The sequence below is a fragment of the Oncorhynchus tshawytscha genome, linkage group LG34 (assembly GCF_018296145.1).
Source record: "Oncorhynchus tshawytscha isolate Ot180627B linkage group LG34, Otsh_v2.0, whole genome shotgun sequence".
Taxonomy (NCBI): Eukaryota; Metazoa; Chordata; class Actinopteri; order Salmoniformes; family Salmonidae; genus Oncorhynchus; species Oncorhynchus tshawytscha.
In genome coordinates this window covers 9428-27887 of record NC_056462.1, presented here as the reverse complement: position 1 = coordinate 27887, position 18460 = coordinate 9428, and the positions used below count along the sequence as shown (strand labels likewise).

The 18460-nt window shown below is 42.2% G+C and overlaps 1 protein-coding gene and 1 long non-coding RNA gene across 2 annotated transcripts in view; both read right to left on the bottom strand.

Annotated features, from left to right (window-relative positions):
- cntrob (centrobin, centrosomal BRCA2 interacting protein) overlaps positions 1–9995 on the bottom strand; it is a 37644-nt gene extending 27649 nt beyond the window's left edge. The window contains exons 1-4 of the mRNA XM_024406639.2: positions 9684–9995; positions 8785–9051; positions 8439–8627; positions 8270–8357 (exon numbers count right to left, since the gene is read on the bottom strand). Of these exons, the coding sequence (XP_024262407.1) occupies positions 8270–8357; positions 8439–8576 (226 nt within the window). The 5' untranslated portion in view covers positions 8577–8627; positions 8785–9051; positions 9684–9995. The remainder of the gene's footprint in view (positions 1–8269; positions 8358–8438; positions 8628–8784; positions 9052–9683) is intronic.
- On the bottom strand, positions 1438–5319 carry LOC121841770. The gene is made up of 2 exons (XR_006080746.1): positions 5184–5319; positions 1438–4487 (listed from the first exon to the last, which is right to left on the bottom strand). It is a non-coding gene; the product is annotated as an uncharacterized LOC121841770 (long non-coding RNA).
- Positions 9996–18460: the final 8465 nt, after the last annotated feature.

Sequence of the window (18460 nt, the reverse complement as noted above, 5' to 3'; positions counted from 1 at the left end):
AAAGCCACAACTTTAGGACATCTTCGTAGGTTAGAATATTTGGGAAATAAGCTAGTATTGATAAGTTAAAGTTATCTTAAAAGATTTTATGATAGTCGGAGAACAGCTTCAGGATATCTCGCAGGTCCCATGAAATTCAATTTAAGACGAGACCTTTTTTTAATGCCACTTAGAATGCAATTTAATAAAAATGATCAGGCCTGCGTGTGCCACACAACTGTCTATATTCCTTTCTAGAAAGAAGCCCATGTTGGCAAAAAGTTGTATTTTTAGGGCTGGCTCGTTCACCAAAGGATACGGCCTACATGGCTCATATCAGGCAGGTGTGCTATTTTAGCAATGAACAATCTCCTGTAGCCTGTTGTAGCATAGTGGCTAGACTATAGATGGCTGAAGCATGGGGTTTCCCAATGACTAATCATTCACTAGATAAACTAAGTGGTCAAAATGTTTCCTTTGATACCAATATCAGCTTAGAATGATAATACCACTTTGTAAAAAATGCCTTAAAGTAAAATATACAGCACTGTTACTGAATAAAACATGGTCAGAATCCGGAGAGCTAGGGTTCTGGGTGTGCAGCCTTTTGATCCAGCACTGCTCAAACACACCTGAGTCAGCTTGACAAGTTCCTGCTGAGCATTTGATTTGTTGAAGTGGGTATATAAAAGAGTAGGGCTGGAACAGAAGTCTACACAACCAGTAACTCTCTTGGAGGTATTATGCTATAACATTAGAACATTGGCCTACAACCAAAAAGTAAAAAATAATTCCCTCATTCACTGAATTTCATATCAATGGCTATACTTTTAAGCAAAGTAGCTAAGCGTGAGGACTCTAGAATGACTTTTTCCAGTGCCAAGTAAGACATGGAAGTAGTTAGCTATTTCATCTAACATCTTCAGGGAAAGCATGACCGATATTTTGATTTGCAACATGTCAAAATAGGATCCAGAATAATATATTTTTGGGCTCTTCAGATTCGTTTGCCTGCATTTTGTTTTTTATATTGGCCTAGGTTTTGCATATATGCTACATAATTTACCACCTGAATAAGTGGGAACTCATAAAACCATTACAGTGCCTTCAGAAAGTATTCCCTTTACTTTTTCCAAATGTTGTTGTGCTACAGCCTGAATTTAAAATGGATTGAGATTTTTTTGTCATTAACATTATGGGGTAGGCCAAAGTGGAAAGTTTTTCTGTTTAAATTTTTTTTTATTTTTTTTACTAATTAATTAAAAATGAAAAGCTGAAATCCCCATTTATTTTTAAGGTCTCTCAGACCTCTCAGTGAATTTTAAACACAAATTCAACTACAAAGGCCAAGGAGGTTTTCCAATGCCTCACAAAGGGCACCTATTGGTAGATGGGTAAAAATAAATAAAAAAGCAGCATTGAATATCCCGCTCAAGGATTTCACCATGAGACCAACGGTGACTTTACAGAGAGTTACAGAGTTTAATGGCTGTGATAAGATCAAATGGATAAACAACATTGTAGTAACTCCACAATACTAACCTAATTGACAGAGTGAAAAGGAAACTTGTACAGATTATTTGAGAGGGGGTTCTCAAAAACATGCATCCTGTTTGCAACAAGGCACACTAAAGTGATACTGCAAAAAAAAATTGGCAAAGCAATGAACTTTTTGTCCTGAAAACAAAGTGTTTTAGTGGATTTGTCCCAAACATAACACATTACTGAGTACCTCTCCATATTTTCAAGCAGGATGACACCAAGGTTGTGTGCCCAGGGGAGGGAAGGAGAGACAGTGGTGTCATCAATGATAAGGTTGCCAGCTTTGGTGAGGTTAGATTTGGTGCCTATGAGGAGGAGTTCTGTTTATCACTGTTGACCTTGAAGTTTCTTTGCATTCATTTTTTACTGCAGAGGCACGATTCAATGAGGGTCAGAGGTGGGATATGGTGACGAGGTAGATCTGGGCGTCATCGGCATAGCAGTGGAAGTCAAGGTTGAAGTGACAGAGAATCTGACCAAGGGGGAGGATGTAAATGAAGAGCAGCTGAGTCTGACATGTGGTCATTGAGGGAGATGTAGTGGGTCCAATTTGTGAGGTATGATTGTAGCCAGGAGAATGTGGTGCTCTCAACACCCAGACCCTCAAGCCCAGTGAGGAGGATTTGATGGCTCATTGTGTCAAAAACCACACTCAGGTCGAGGAGAATCAGGATGTTGAGGGCATCAGCAGAGGTGGTCATTGACAACTTTGAGGATTGCAGTTTCAGTACTGTGGAGGGAGTGGAAACCAGAATGGGAGGGCTCTGAATAGGTTGATGATTAGCAGGTGGGTTTGTAATTAAGAGGCAACAGTCCGTTCCAGAGTCTTGGCAAGGAAGGAAAGGTTGGTAATGGGGTGGAAGTTATTGAGGATGGTAGGGTCTAGCCCTAGCATTTTTAAGATGGTGGTGATAGCAGCTGTTTTGCAGTTGGAGGGGACAGTTCCGTGGGCAAGGGAGAGATTAGAGATGTGTACGATATATGGACAGCGAGCAGACTTTGATGAGAAAAGTGGAGAGGATCCAGGGAGCAAGTTGTAGTCTTGGATGACATGAGTTTTGAGATGGGGCGAATTCTGAGACGGGTTTCAGGGGTGACGGTTGGGAGGTTAACAGGGGAAGGTGCGGCTGAGGGAGAATTATCAGTCAGTGATGAGTTTATTTGGGTGAACTTGTCCTTGAAAAACTGAAGGAAGGAGTTGCAGAGTTCAGTGGAGGAAGTAGAGAAGGTGTCATCATGGGCTGAAGTGGTTTGCTGACAGTCGAGAACAGTCTGGGAGTTCTTATTGAATGATGTTTGAGAAGTAGGCAGACCTGGCAGCATCTGTTGGTGGAGAGGTAGTTTGTAGGCCTCAGCGTGGGCAGTGAGCCCAGACTTCCAGCTCAGGCGCTCCAGTTGGCAGCCAGCTTGCTTCAGGGCGCAGAGCTCAGGGGTAAACCAGGGGGAGGAGAAGGAAACAGGTTTAGTTTGGATTGGGTCCAGAGAGTTGAGGGAGACAGAGCAGTGTTTGAATTGAGCAGATAGTTCACCAGGTGTGTTGGGGGGTGTGGTCAAGGGGCAGGGCAGCGCAATTGGCATCAGAGTTGGAGGAGGCCAACAGCTTTGATGTTATGGAAGGAGATAAGGCATTTGTCAGTGTTGTGGGGTGAGTATGAGGGGAGAAATTAAGTATCTTGTGGTCAGATAGTGGGAACAGAGAGGGGGAAATATTAGTTAAGTTGAGGCCAACAGAGAAGATGAGATCTGGTATGTGTCCCTTGATGTGATCGGGAAAACTGACAAGTTGGGTAATATTAACAGTCCAGAACAGCAATGAAAGAGGCAGGTTTTGAGTGAGATGAGTCCATGTAAATATGAATCATCTCCAAGCAGGGGGAGAGTGGGACAGCAATGGTGAGTAGTCCAGACAGGAATGATTCATTAGCTTTAGGAAGACAGTACACAAGGATAGTGGTAATAGAGCAGGATGATTTGTAAGCAATGTATTCAAATGAGATAGTAGGGACAGAGTTCAGCTATTTTGATTTACAGTTACAGTATACAGTAGAGCAAGGGCGCCACCACGGCTGGTGGAGTGGGGGTGACACAGGTAGCCATAACCAGCAGGAGTAGCTTGGTTAAGAGAAAATAAATCACTGGGTTGTTGCCAAGTTTCAGTTAGGAGGAGGAAGTCTAGCTTGTTGTCAGATATTAGTTCATGGAGCAAGGGGGCTTTGTTCATTGATCGAGTGTTGAGGCGAGCAAAGTTAGTATTGTGAAACAGAGGTGAGTTTATGGATAGTGGTACAGTAGGTTGAAGGGGACGTAGGCAGTCATGGTTTACTGTACAAGATGGATTGGAAGTAGGGTGTGAGTGAGACGAGAGAGAGTTAATGTTGCTACCAGTAGTATAGTTGACAGACCGGTTGCGACGTGAGCTATGATGCAGGTAGCAGCGTCTACGTAGGATGCCCGATGAGTGGGCGGGATAAGGACATCATAGGAGAGCCGGAGCCGATAGTTATTATTCATGCGACGAAAATCAGGGGGGAGTAGTATTTGGTCGGGATAAAACAGGGAGTGGGAATCCATACTATTCCAGGGCAGAGAGCAAACAGGAGGAACAGAGAGGAGCCCGTGGGCAGGTGCATGACAGCAATTTAGATCAAATAAAATTACAGATGAATCCACACAGAAACACCCATGGTTAGCAAAGCAGCAAGCCAGAGCCCAACTAGCCTACTCTAAACCAGCTAGCACTAGAACCCACAGTCAAAAACAAGTGAAATACAATCCTCGCCAGCAGAGCAAAAGAAAGAGAGCGGAAACCTAAATGAGATTGACGGCGGGGGTCCATGCGATGGCAGAAGAGTGGAGGCTAGGTCGGGAAGCGCTTCGGTGGAGAGGCCCTATAACTAACCAGAGAAAAAGCAGGTGGAGAAGAGTGGAGCCAGGTAGGGAAGCGCTTCAGTGGAGAGGCCCTATAACTAGCCAGAGAAAAAAAGACACTGTAAATGTTTTGCTGATACAGTGGTTCAGTTATAGGTTTCTAGCTTTCTAGTCAAATAGAAAGCTAGCTTACACTAATAAGCCAAGGTTGTCTAAGTCACAGAACTTTGGTAGGCCTACTTCAAACAGGCCGAAAAGTTTATAAAAAAAAAAAAACATTTTTAAAAAAGGTAAACTTACATGAAAAACAGAAGAATAACTAACAAATAAAAGTTAACGAGTAAACACTGTTGCTAAACAGGTAACAAGGAGAAGCAGCAGTCTAGCACAATGCTAGCCCATACTCTCGCACAAAAATGATCGTGTTGTCGTCTATCTAATTGTTTAGGCTACCTTGCTCTGGCAACCACCCGACTAGCACTGGCACCCAAAGAGGCATCTTGAAAGTGTGCCTGGAGTATTTTTTGTATACGTTTTCCTCTTTTTTTTGCCACAGTGGAAACAATTAAATTGCGGCACAATATAACGGAAACACTTTAGTCACCACTGTCGCATTTAAGAAAACTTTGAAAACTGAATTTAATACATTTTAAGATTTAAGGCCTTTAAAGCAGATAAACTCATTTAAGAGTGTTTAAGATCCCATGGACCCCAAGGTTATTCGCCATTTGGATTTCAACCTTGCATGTAGGGGTTTTCCCAGCCCGCATGGATTTCTTTCTTAATAAGCTTACCCCTTGTGTAGTGTTCATGCTGTTATTCACCCAATGTTCGCAGCTGTAGCCAGTCACCAGCTTGTCTAAATGGTCCACCCTCCTTTTGTGGCATTATAATCCATTGCGATTATTTTTTTATTTTTCAGGGCACTCATGAGTACCACATTACTCCTTTCTTTGGCACGTAAGACACGTCGGCCTAGCTTCCTTCTGTTCCAATCTGGGTTCAACGCCATATAGTGTGGCTCATTCCCCAGGAATGACAATATTTCTCCTCCTGCAGGCTGCTGATGAGCTGGTCCTGGGGCTGGCTGAGGGTCAGTCTCCTCCTCTTCTTTCAACTCACTGTCAGACTCCGAATTGACAGACACATGAAAATTCTTAATCTTCCAAAGTGGAAGACACTCCGCTCTATACAAAAATCATTTCTAAGGCCCTCTGAGCAGAGCTCATTTTTGCCATACTGATTGATTGTGGTAAGGAGTCACACATGCAAAGCTATTTATTTTTTGTGCTCCTCCCCTAAATTGCACCTGGTTGAGGTAGTGTGGGGAAAGTACTTTATTTTGATAAATTCAGTTTTGTAATAAAATTGTGCAGGTTCCTGCAAGACGTTGTGTAGCTTCACATACTACAAAAGTGAAAAAGTGTGAGAAAAGATGAAGACAGACAGCGCCAAGAACCTGTTGAAACAGCAGGCCCAGGGATGAGGAAAACAGAGTGAAGGCACACAGCAAACCTACTTGTTTTCACCTAGCTAATTTTACCAACATCGGACACCCCCTAACTTCAGACACTCTTTAGCGGTTGAAGGATTAAAATCACCTCAAGCTCAACATAAAAAAAATTCACAACTCCTGACATTTAATTCTAGTTCAAATGCCATGTCTTAGGTCAGTTAGGATCACCGCTTTATTTTAAGAATGTGAAATGTCAGAATAATAGAGAATGATTTATTTAATCTTTATTTCTTTCATCACATTCCCAGTGGGTCAGAAGTTTACATACCAAAATACTAATTGAGTGTAGCAAAACCTTTCAATTGTTTAACTTGGGTCAAATGTTTCCGGTAGCCTTCCACAAGCTTTCCACAATAAAATGGGTGAATTTTGGCCCATTCCTCCTGACAGAGCTGGTGTAACTGAATCAGGTTTGTAGGCCTCCTTGCTCGCACACACTTTTTCAGTTCTGCCCACAAATTTTCTATAGGATTGAGGTCAAGGCTTTGTGATGCCCACTCCAATACCTTGACTTTGTCATCCTTAAGCCATTTTTCCACAACTTTGGAAGTATTCTTGGGGTTAATGTCCATTTGGAAGACCCATTTGGGACCAAGCTTTAACTTCCTGACTGATGTCTTGAGATGTTGCTTCCAATACATCCACATAATTTCCCTTTCCTCATGATGCCATCTATTGTGAAGTGAACCAGTCCCTCCTGCAGTAAAGCACCCCCACAACATGATGCTGCCACCACCGTGCTTCACAGTTGGGATGGTGTTCTTCGGCTTGCAAGCCTCCCCCTTTTTCCTCCAAACATAACAATGGTCATTATGGCCAAACAGTTCTATTCTTGTTTCATCAGACCAGAGGACATTTCTCCAAAAAGTATGATCTTTGTCCCCATGTGCCCTTGCACACCATAGTCTGGCTTTTTTATGGTGGTTTTGGAGCAGTGGCTTCTTCCTTGCTGAGCAGCCTTTCAGGTTATGTCAATATAGGACTCGTTTTACTGTGGAATTATCAAATCAAATTTATTTATAAAGCCCTTCTTACATCAGTTGATATCTCAAAGTGCTTTACAGAAACCCAGCCTAAAACCCCAAACAGCAAGCAATGCAGGTGTATAACTTTTGTACCCGTTCCCTCCAGCATCTACACAAGGTCCTTTGCTGTTGTTCTGGGATTGATTTGCACATCTCGCACCAAAGTACGTTCATCTCTAGGAGACAGAGCGCGTCTCCTCCCTGAGCGTTAATGACGGCTGCGTTGTCCCATGGTGTTTATACTTGCGTACTATTGTTTGCACAGATGAACGTGGTCCCTTCAGGCATTTGGAAATTGCTCCCAATGATGAACCAGACCTGTGGTCAACAATTTTTTTCTGAGGTCTTAGCTGATTTCCCCATGAAGTCAAGCAAAGAGGCACTGAGTTTGAAGGTAGGCCTTGGAATACATCCACAGGTACACCTCCAATTGACTCAAAAGATGTCAATTAGCCTATCAGAAACTTCTAAAGCCATGACATAATTTTCTGGAATTTTACAAGCTGTTTAAAGGCACAGTCAACTTAGTGTATATAAATTCTGACCCACTAGAATTGTGATACAGTGAATTATAAGTGAAATAATCTTTCTGTAAAGATTGAAAAATTACTTGTGTCATGCACAAAGCAGATGTCCCAACCGACTTGCCAAAACTATAGTTTAACAAGAAATTTGTGGAGTGGTTGAAAAACAAGTTTTAATAACCAAGTGCATGTAAACTTCCGACTTCAACTGTATATGAATGGTTAATGAGTAATAGGCCTGTGGAAATATTGAAAAATGTATTATGACTTATCAATGACAGTTGCACTTCTGATTATACTATTTACATAATTAAATTAATACTTTGCTTGTGACTGACAGGTAACAAAATAAAGAACATCAAAGTGGAACTCCATTGTGGCCTTGTTTTCTGTAATTTTTTTGCAAGAGGTAGATCTTGGTTTACATTTGGACTTGGCATATGATCTTAGGCTTGAAAAGGTTGGTGACCACTGGGCTATAGCAAATAGGAATAGGCAAATTAGAATGTCACTTGTCCTGCGATACTTTTTACTCCACGGCACCAGTCAAGTTCAAATACGCTAAACCATCGTCGATCACATGTCGTCGCCATAGACGATGGCTGGCAATCATCGTCAATAGATAATGCCATCATAATATCGCCCAATCCTAGTTTCACCTCCATCATGCCCTCTGACAAGTCAGGTGGATTTTTTAATATATATTTTTTTTTACATATTGTGGACATCCATCCATTCCTCTATGATCTGTGCCTATGGGAGGGGTACAGGCTATGGGTTGGTTTGGGATAGAAGGAGAGTCTCCAGGGTCTCACCCTCTGTCTCCAATGTGGGTGTGCTTCTCAGCATGGTTTGAAGGTGAGCTCTGACATTCTCCATGTCCTGGATATGTCTCCTGCCATTCTGCAACCAACACACCAACATGAAGTCACACACAATCGCACACATACAACAAACACGTGTCGGATGTAAGGGGTTAGTTACAGTGAGTCTGCTGCTGTAGTCCACACTGGTGTTGAGATTATCACCCATCTCCTCTACCAACACCCTATCTTCCTCTCCCTCCTCCTCCTGTCTCCCACCGGGGGAGGGGGTGTGAAGGTTCAGGGGGGATCTAGCCATACCCCCTTCCTCCCCCCCAGCTGAGGAGAAGAAAACTGAAATGACACCTGTCTGGAGACACACAGAGATAGTTAGAGTGAGACATGACACTGTCCATCAACCAGTCTGTCTATTTGCATGTTGAAAACCCAGTCTTATTTCTGGGCAAGAGGGGGGTGAGGTTGTTTCTGGGAGCATAGGGATTGTTTCTGGACAGGGCCAGGGTTACCTGTGAGTGTGGCCTGGTGATGGTTGACCTTTGGCCTGGAGATCTCGGGTGAGTTGCAGCGAGGAGTAGAGGCGGGCTGTGACCTCACAAGACTCATCCCACGGGGAACGGTGCGAGGAAGGCCAGGAGCGGATCAGAGAGGGGGAGGGGGGGCTTGTTTAGAAAGGGAAGCAGTGAGGATAGAAATGGGGGGAGGAGAGGTGGGGGCTGATATATGCAAAGGTTCTTTGTCACTTAGTAGTTCTTCACACCTGGTTGATGCCATCCCTGAACAGAGTAAACACAGTCAGTGTAGAAAATACTGAATCAGTCAGAGTTTCTGTATAATCACCAAACACATGAGCTAGTTACAGTTGAGCTAGTTACTTATGTTCACAAATAATAACTTTCGCAGTGAACTCGTTCGTCAGCTAACGTTACTTAGCTAGCAAACTAACCAACGTTAACTGTTGCAGTACATTTGATTGTTCTAAAAAAAAGTTCCTATTTAATTCGCTAGTTAATTAGCAACTAAATAAACCAAAACATTAACCAACTTAGTGAGCAAATAACACAGAGGTAATGTTAGTCAACTAACGTTAACTAGGCAATTTTGATGCCGTTTGTTTGTTGTGGCAACGTCGGTAGTCCAGCAACAGGAAAGTGACTAACCCTAAGATTTGGCTGTATAAAGTTATGACGACAGCTAGCAATGTATGGGAGACCAACAAGTGATACATTACTAGCTAACTAGCTACACATTTTCAAATCAAGCTAGCGTACTGTAGATTATAGTGACCGCATAACGGTAAAACAAGCTCAGCTAGCTAACAAGCGACATTAGTTTAGTATGACTCTGGTTAGGCTAACAAACACACAATCCCACCCTACCTATCGGTTGAGAGTGGCTGTGTACGTACCCGCTACAATTGGAAAACTCCCGGGCGCGAAAAGGTAGTGGACAGCTAACTACTGTACCAAGCTATCCTTCAGTGGTAGCTTCTAGCTAACGTTACCAGGAGGCTATCAACATCTAGTCAGTATATTGATGCTCTTTGGTACAGTACTAACGTTAGCTAACGGGAAGAAGAAGAAAACAACTCCCGGTGCCTGATTTTAAAAAACAATAATAAAAAAATCGCGCTTAGTTGTGTTAACTAGCGGCACTTCGCTTGTTTAAGATACGACACGTCCGGTATTGAAGTCCACACACCAGCAGTTTCCTTCTTCTTCTCTGATATAATAATGGCGTTCGAATGTGGCATGCCGCCACCTACTGCGCATGTTGAAAATAAAAATATCCCAAAAACGGAAAATATTTGTGGTGGTTGGGGAACCTTCATACAAACAGTTGTGTAAAGTACTCAAGTAAAAATAATTTCAAGTACTACTTAATAGTGGCGGAACTAGAGTTTTATACATGGGGTGGCCAGGGGGTGTCCAAGGCTACTTCGGGTGTCCAAATGTTGGTTATGTTTCCACTTGCCTCTAAAGAAAGGTGTATTTAAAGCATTCTTATTGGTTGGTTCAACTCTGATTTTATTTATTTCACCTTTATTTAACCAGGTAGGCAAGTTGAGAACAAGTTCTCATTTACAATTGCGACCGGGCCAAGATAAAGCAAAGCAGTTCGACACATAAAACAACACAGAGTTACACATGGAGTAAAACAAACATACAGTCAATAATACAGTAGAAACAAGTCTATATACGATGTGAGCAAATGAGGTGAGATAAGGGAGGTAAAGGCAAAAAAAGGCCATGGTGGCAAAGTAAATACAATATAGCAAGTAAAACACTGGAATGGTTGATTTGCAGTGGAAGAATGTGCAAAGTAGAAATAAAAATAATGGGGTGCAAAGGAGCAAAATGAATAAATAAATAAAATAAATACAGTAGGGAAAGAGGTAGTTGTTTGGGCTAAATTATAGATGGGCTATGTACAGGTGCAGTAATCTGTGAGCTGCTCTGACAGCTGGTGCTTAAAGCTAGTGAGGGAGATAAGTGTTTCCAGTTTCAGAGATTTTTGTAGTTCGTTCCAGTCATTGGCAGCAGAGAACTGGAAGGAGAGGCGGCCAAAGAAAGAATTGGTTTTGGGGGTGACCAGAGAGATATACCTGCTGGAGTGCGTGCTACAGGTGGTGATGCTATGGTGACCACTCTCAGAGGGAGTTGTGCGCAAAAGAAAAGGTGGCCATTGTTACTCCCGGTCCTTGTGAAAAGCCAACTGTCCTGGTTGATATATTATCGAATAGATATTTGAAAAACACCCTGAGGATTGATTATAAAAAACGTTTGACATGTTTCTGTGGACATTATGGATATAATTTGGAATATTTGTCTGTGTTGTCTTGACCGCTCTTTCCGGTGGATTCCTTGGCATAACGCACCAAACTAACTGAGGTATTTGGATATAAAAAATATCTTTATGGAACAAAAGGAACATTTGTTGTCTAACTGGGAGTCTCGTGAGTGAAAACATCCGAAGATCATCAAAGGTAAACGATTAATTTGATTGCTTTTCTGATTTTCGTGACCAAGTTACCTGATGCTAAATGTACTTATTGTTTTGTCAAGCAATCGATAAACTTACACAAACACTTGTATTGCTTTCGCTGTAAAGCATAATTTAAAATCTGAGACGACAGGTGGATTAGCAAAAGGCTAAGCTGTGTTTTTCAATATTGCACTTGTGATTTCATGAATATTAATATTTTCTAGTAATATTATTTGACAGTGGCGCTATGCTATTCAGCGTTGCTGATGACAATTACACCGGATCCGGGATGGGTGGTTCAGAGAGGTTAACATGCATGATACCAAGGCTATTACGGTTACAGAAGTCATCAAAAGAGAGCGCCTGGGGAATAGGAGTGGAGCTAGGCACTGCAGGGCCTGGATTCACCTCTACATCACCAGAGGAAAAGAGGAGGAGTAGGATAAGGGTAATGCTAAAAGCAATGAGAATTTGTCGTCTAGAACGTCTGGAACAGAGAGTAAAAGGAGGTTTCTGGGGGTGATGAAATAGCTTCAAGGTATAATGTACAGACAAAGGTATGGTAGGATGTGATTACACTGGAGGTAAACCTAGGTATTGAGTGATGATGAAAGAGATTTTGTCTCTAGAAACATAATTGAAACCAGAAGATGTCATCGCATGTGTGGGTGGTGGACCTAATAGGTTGGATAAGGTATAGTGAGCAGGACTAGAGGCTCTACAGTGAAATAAGCCAATAAACACTAACCAGAACAGCAATGGACAAGGCATATTGATATTATTAAGGAGAGGCATGCTTAGTCAAGTGATCAAAAGTGTCCAGTGAGTAGTGAGGTTGGTTGGGGTCACGGCGATTCAGACAGCTAGCCGGGCCATCGGTAGCAAGCTAGCATAGGATGGGGGTCTGTTTTTAGCCACCTCGTGCGTTTCTGTCAGTAGGATTATTGGGGTTCCGTGTGGTAGAGGGGATCAATCCAATTCGCAAAAAAAATAGATATAGTTATAGAGGCCCAAGAAAAAAGAAAAAAAATTGTCCTATAGATCTATTCAGATAGCAGCCGATAAGACAGCTAACGATTAGCGGGCCGCAGATGAGCGTTCAGGTAACGTCGCGACGGAGGAGCCAGCTGGATAACTCCCTCGGGCAGATAACGTTGGTAGTCCAGTTGTGAAGGCCCGGTGGGGCTCCGCGTTGGCAGTAAAACGGGTCCGGATAGGTGATTGTAGCCCAGGAGTGGCTGATGGAACTCTTCAGCTGGCTAGCTCCGGAATAATTTATGTTTGCTCCGGGATCGACGTAAGCCGATAGTTACACGGATAGCAGCTAGCTAGCTGCGAGATCCAGGTATAAATTATGACAATAAGGCGTGTTGTGATTGGCCCCGCATGCAGATAGGGGGAGATCGCGAACGTCAGTCTCCCCAGTATGAAAATGTGATGCAAGGGCTTTTACAATCGACAGCCATCAACATTGTTGAGCCCTGCACAACTAACGTGCTGTTTCATATTTAACAACATAAATAAATAATGCTTAACTGGGACCACTGGCTGAGGTGATTTATTTGGACAAAACACAACGCAAGGAGAGTACGATTTACATCTGTTAGACATAGACCATGACAGAAAATGTATGCAACTCTAACCTGGCATCTAAGGAGCATGAATGAATCCTATGATTGGTGATTAGAGATAGAATTGATAATTCACTTAATCCAGAGTTTTTCAATGTGGCAGATAGTGTGGTCACTTCACTAGAATTCTTTATCATACTATGAATAGTCAGTGTCTCTAGCTCGGAACTGCAGCTCAATTTATTTCTCTCTCTCACACACACACACACACACACACACACACACACACACACACACACACACACACGCACACACACTCTGTTTTCATGAATATATAATCTGGGTCTTCTAAGTGTTGAAAATCCAGAAAATAAAGTAGATAAGATAGCATTTGTGTGTTACATAAATTGCACAGTTTATTTACAAAAAATTATATTGACAAAAAAACACACTGCAATTTGACATACCAGGTATGAAGCAGAAATGGGCTTGAAAAATAAAAATAATTTTGATGCCCATCAGTATTACAAATTTACTGTATCATATTTACGCTCCTATATATTATGTTAACTAATAACAAAGAAAAGTTTTGGAATTGGCCTAATCAAGACCAAATTAAATCTGTGGATTTATCATTTTAGAATGTCAGTGTACTAGTTAGTACACAGTGCAGGTTTTAATCATGACCAGAGGGACTGCCTAAGTGCCAAATTATCCTAGGTAGATTTAAAACAGCATAATTCTGTGGTTCTAGTGAGAACTGGCAAAATGTTTCACAAACTCCTCCATGTTGAGGGAGCTTGCCCTCCTTGACTCAACACTGAGAATTCCCTGGTGACTTAACCTGTCATCAACCATCGTTGTCCTAAGGTGGGTTTTAATCAGTTTTAGAGCTGAGAACTTTCTCTCGCAAGAAGCATTGCTGACTGGTGTAAACAACAGAAATCTTACAAATTCGAAATAGCTCATGGAAGTCCTCTTTACAAGGTTCTAGAAACACAACAAAGTCAGGGAGAGTAGACGGTCTGTCCCTTCCACTTATCTCTCTCCTATAAAGAAGCTGCTTGGTTTGATGAACCTCATATTTGAGGTCCTCTAAATCTGACTCGAAGGTCTGGGCAAAGGCAAACAGAGGCGCTTCATTCAAGAATGTTGTACTCTTTGTGTTGAGAGACTGGACCCCGCAATTTTTCTTTGAAAAAAATGCCTTTGCAGCTCAGCTGTGAGACTGTCACGCACCTGATAACTCTTTGGAAGCTCTCACCATCACTTTGGTCACTATTTTTCTGTCCTACAGTGCTCATCATCAATGAGTTGTGAAATCTTAAGCTTCTTTTAGGCTGTCTTTTACATACTGTTTCTACACATATTTTGCAGTGCTCTGCAATCTCTTCAACCTATTTCCATAGTTCTCCAAAGTAACCCTCACTTCTGTAGTCCTGTAATGTGACTGTAAGGGCACCCCTCAACTCAACTCAACTCAACTGATCTATCACCACTATTACCACTATATTTTAAAGTGTGATTTCCTGTAGCACTCTCAGAACTGCTGGAAGCCTGTCCCTCAGAATACTGCATGCCATGTATCTGCATGCCCACCTTACATCCGTAAATCTCTGTAGTTCCCTGGGCTGCTGCTGCAGATACAGCTCTTTCTGAACTGCAAGCCATATGAGATGGGCCAGATACAAAGTTATAAAGGTTCTGCAGGAGAGCAAAAAATGTAATTGCCTCAGGCACTGATTTTACAGCATCGACAAGAACCAAATTCAAACTATGTGCATTACAGTGTACGTAAAATGCAAATCTTGCCCTGTTTTTAATCCGTGCAGACACACCAGAATGCTTTCCGCTGATGACGGATGCACCATCATAGCCTTGCCCCACAAGATTATATCTGTAGTCCAGACCATGTTTTTCAAGGCAATCAATTATCATTTTTGTGAGACCTGCTGCATCTAAGATTTCAGCTGACTGAAAGTGTACAAAGCTTTTGTGGATGGCCACGTTTTTAATAGTACCTCACAACTAAAGACATTTGTTATTTTTTTGTTAAATCTTTGGTTTCATCTGCAATTACACTAAAAATGTCACATTCTTTTACTTCTTATCCGTATTTTTTATCATCTGAGCTAAGCCCTCAAGAACTTCGTTCTGGATTTGGTGGCTTGTATACTTAGCATTGCCACATGCATTCGTCCTTTTCTCTATGAGAGGGTCATTTTTTGCAATTTCTTCTAAGATTGTCAAAAGTTACGCTTGCTGTGAGAGTCATCAGACTTGTTCTGCCCCTGCTCTATATTTTGAGTGTCAGTTAATAGGAGCACATCTGCAATTGTTTTAATGTAAGTACAGTTTTCCCCCACATTATTTTTATGGCCCTCATTTATGACATCTAACATTGATGAGTTGCTGTCAACAGCCCTTTTATGCTGATTCCAAGTGGGTTTTCAACGACAGTCTAGGAACAGTGGGTAAACTGCCTTGTTCAGGGGCAGAACAACTGATTTTTACATTGTCAGCTTGGGGATTTGATCTTGCAACCTTCCGAACAGTATAGCTTCCGTCCCTCTCCTCGCCCCAACCTGGGCTCGAACCAGGGACCCTCTGCACACATCAACCACAGTCACTCAGCATCATTACCCATCGCGCCATAAAAGCCACGGCCCTTGCAGAGCAAGGGGAACCACTACCACAGATGTAAACTTAATGTTAGTCTAAATTGGAAACCGATCTCTCTTATCTGATTAACTGTCTGTTAATGGTGTTACGTTCGTTTAAAGATGGATTGGACCAAGGTGCAGCGTGGTAGGCTTACATTTTTTTATTATATGACACCCGAAAATACCAACAAAATACAAAACCGAACGTAAAGTTCTGCAGGGCAAAACAGGATCCCACAAACTCGGGTGGAAAACAGGCTGCCCTAAGTATGATCCCCAATCAGAGACAACGATAGACAGCTGCCTCTGACTGGGAACCATATCCGGCCAACAAAGAAATAGAACACATAGATTTGCCCACCCAAGTCACACCCTGACCTAACCAAATAGAGAATAAAAAAGGCACTCTAAGGTCAGGGCGTGACAGTACCCCCCCCCCCCAAAGGTGCGGACTCCGGCCGCAAACCTGAACCATAGGGGAGGGTCCGAGTTGGCATCTCGGTGGAGGCTCCGGTGCGGGACGCAGACCCCGCTCCGCTTGAGGCTACCCCACTTTGGTGGCGCCTCTGGTGCGGGGATCGTCGCCGGGGACTCCGGACCATAGGTCGTCGTCGCGGACTCCGGACCGTAGATCGTCTTCAAAAGGTGGTGAAAACATCAAAATAAATGCTTTCAACAAGAGGTGAAATGAGATGTCAATCAGCATCAAACTGCCAGTAGTGAATGAAATTCTGCAGTGGCACCCGGGTGGCCACCCTGGTCACCACTCTGGCTCCGCCCTTGTCTGTTCTTTACTTTACTTTTTATATTTTGACAACTTTTACCTCACTACATTGGGGGTGGCAGGTTAGAGCATTGGGCCAGCAACCAAAAGATTGCTGGATCAAATCCCTGAGCCGAGTTTTGCAAGACACTTGTTCCCCAGTAGGCCATCATTGTAAATAAGAATTTGGCCTAGTTAAATTTAAATGTAAACAATTCCTAAAGAAAATTATGTACTTTATACATTTTCCCTGACACACAAAAGCACTCCTTCTATTTTGAATGCTTAGCAGGACAGGAAAAAATGTCAATTCACACACTAATCAAGAGAACATCCCTGGTCATCCCTACTGCCTCTTATTTGGTGGACTCACAAAACACAAATGCTTAGTTTTTAAATTATGTCTGAGTGTTGGAGCATGCCCTGGCCAGGAACTTTACTAGAGATTCATGGATAGGGGGGCTACGACTCTTTTAGGGGGGTCTGGAATACTTCCTCCTGTCCGTTTACTGTTAGCTATTTATGTGGCTTGAGACTGCTAGCTAACGTTAACCAAAATGCTAGCTACAAGTAGGTCTAAGGGTGCACGTACACTAGATAATGATAAATTGCCGTGTGCCGCTTAGGCCGCCCATTGTGACTCGCTTATGGGCATGCTGGCAGCATATGGCAGCATACAGCAGCATGTTCCATTGTGCATCAATAATTCAGCATAGCAAGTTTGTATGAAGGTCTGGTTATTAAATGCTAGCTAATAGTAATAGCAATATCCTCTAAAACGCTCTGGTGACAATCAAACTTTGCTTTCCTGTTTCCAATTGTCCACATGGCTGGTAGAACCTATTCAAGTAAGTAAATACATTTCGAAAATGTATTTTTTTTAATTATTAGCTAACTATCTACAGTGCAGACTAACTCAAATGAGCTGCTAAATGATCTCGTTAGTTAGTTGACTAGCTTGCTATCTAGCCAACTTCACATACTGTATAGATAGCTATGTGAATTAAATATCACCAGCTACCTATCTTGATGTATTTATCAGTGTAAAAACCTAACTCCAAATGCATTTATAGGTAGCTATGGAGGAGCCTTGGAGGAGGGTGAAAGGATAGCAGCCCCAAATGTCAACGTGAGAGAGTAGGCTATTCTGGATAGGGCAGGTACTTGTGTAGTTCCTGTCCCTAGAAGTGAGGATGGAGATAACAGTAACATAATATTCAGTGCGGTGTAATTTCACTATAATGAAGTCTGTTTCTAGTGAGGTTTTCTGTCCTCAGATAAAGAGAGCTATGAAAGCCTGTCTGCATATGAAGAGGTCCCAATGAAGAGCAGTGGTTCTCAGTACTGGTCCTGGGGACTCAAAGGGATGCACATTGTTGTTTTTGCCTTAGCACTGCACAGCTGATTGAAATGATCAACTAATCATCAAGTTTTGAGTGGTATTTCTGTATTAATTTGTGATCCTTGATATGATCCTGCTTTGGTCACATGCTACACATGCACATATGTGTGCCCTGCATCTATCAATCCAATGTTATCATGATTTGTTATCAGGGATATTATACTTTAGTAATCAACAATGACCTGGTGATGTACAGTGCCTTGCGAAAGTATTCGGCCCCCTTGAACTTTGCGACCTTTTGCCACATTTCAGGCTTCAAACATAAAGATATAAAACTGTATTTTTTTGTGAAGAATCAACAACAAGTGGGACACAATCATGAGGTGGAACAACATTTATTGGATATTTCAAACTTTTTTAACAAATCAAAAACTGAAAAATTGGGCGTGCAAAATTATTCTGTTACGGTTTTCTTCCGTTTTTGTAACTGCATTACCACGTGTTTTTCAACCTTCCCAAACAACGGTCGTTTTGACCACTTTCGGAGCATTTTTGAGGAAAAAAGTTCCGCAAGCTAAAATCTTCCCCTGCTTCTCTGCTCTTCATAGAAAAGTGTGAATTTAAATCGGGGCTACCAATCTGTAACTATAGCCGTTTTCGTAACCCATCGCCTCACTTTCAAGTGTCTGTAAATCATGCCAGCAGCAAGGCAATTTATTACTTTCCCAAACAACTATCGTTTTGACCACTAAACAAACAGTTACACAAACATAGTTTGGCATGAAATCTTCCTCTACTTCTCTGCTTCTCAAGGGCGGAAACACTTAAAATTGGGTCTACCGTCCGAGGGAGAGCGATTTA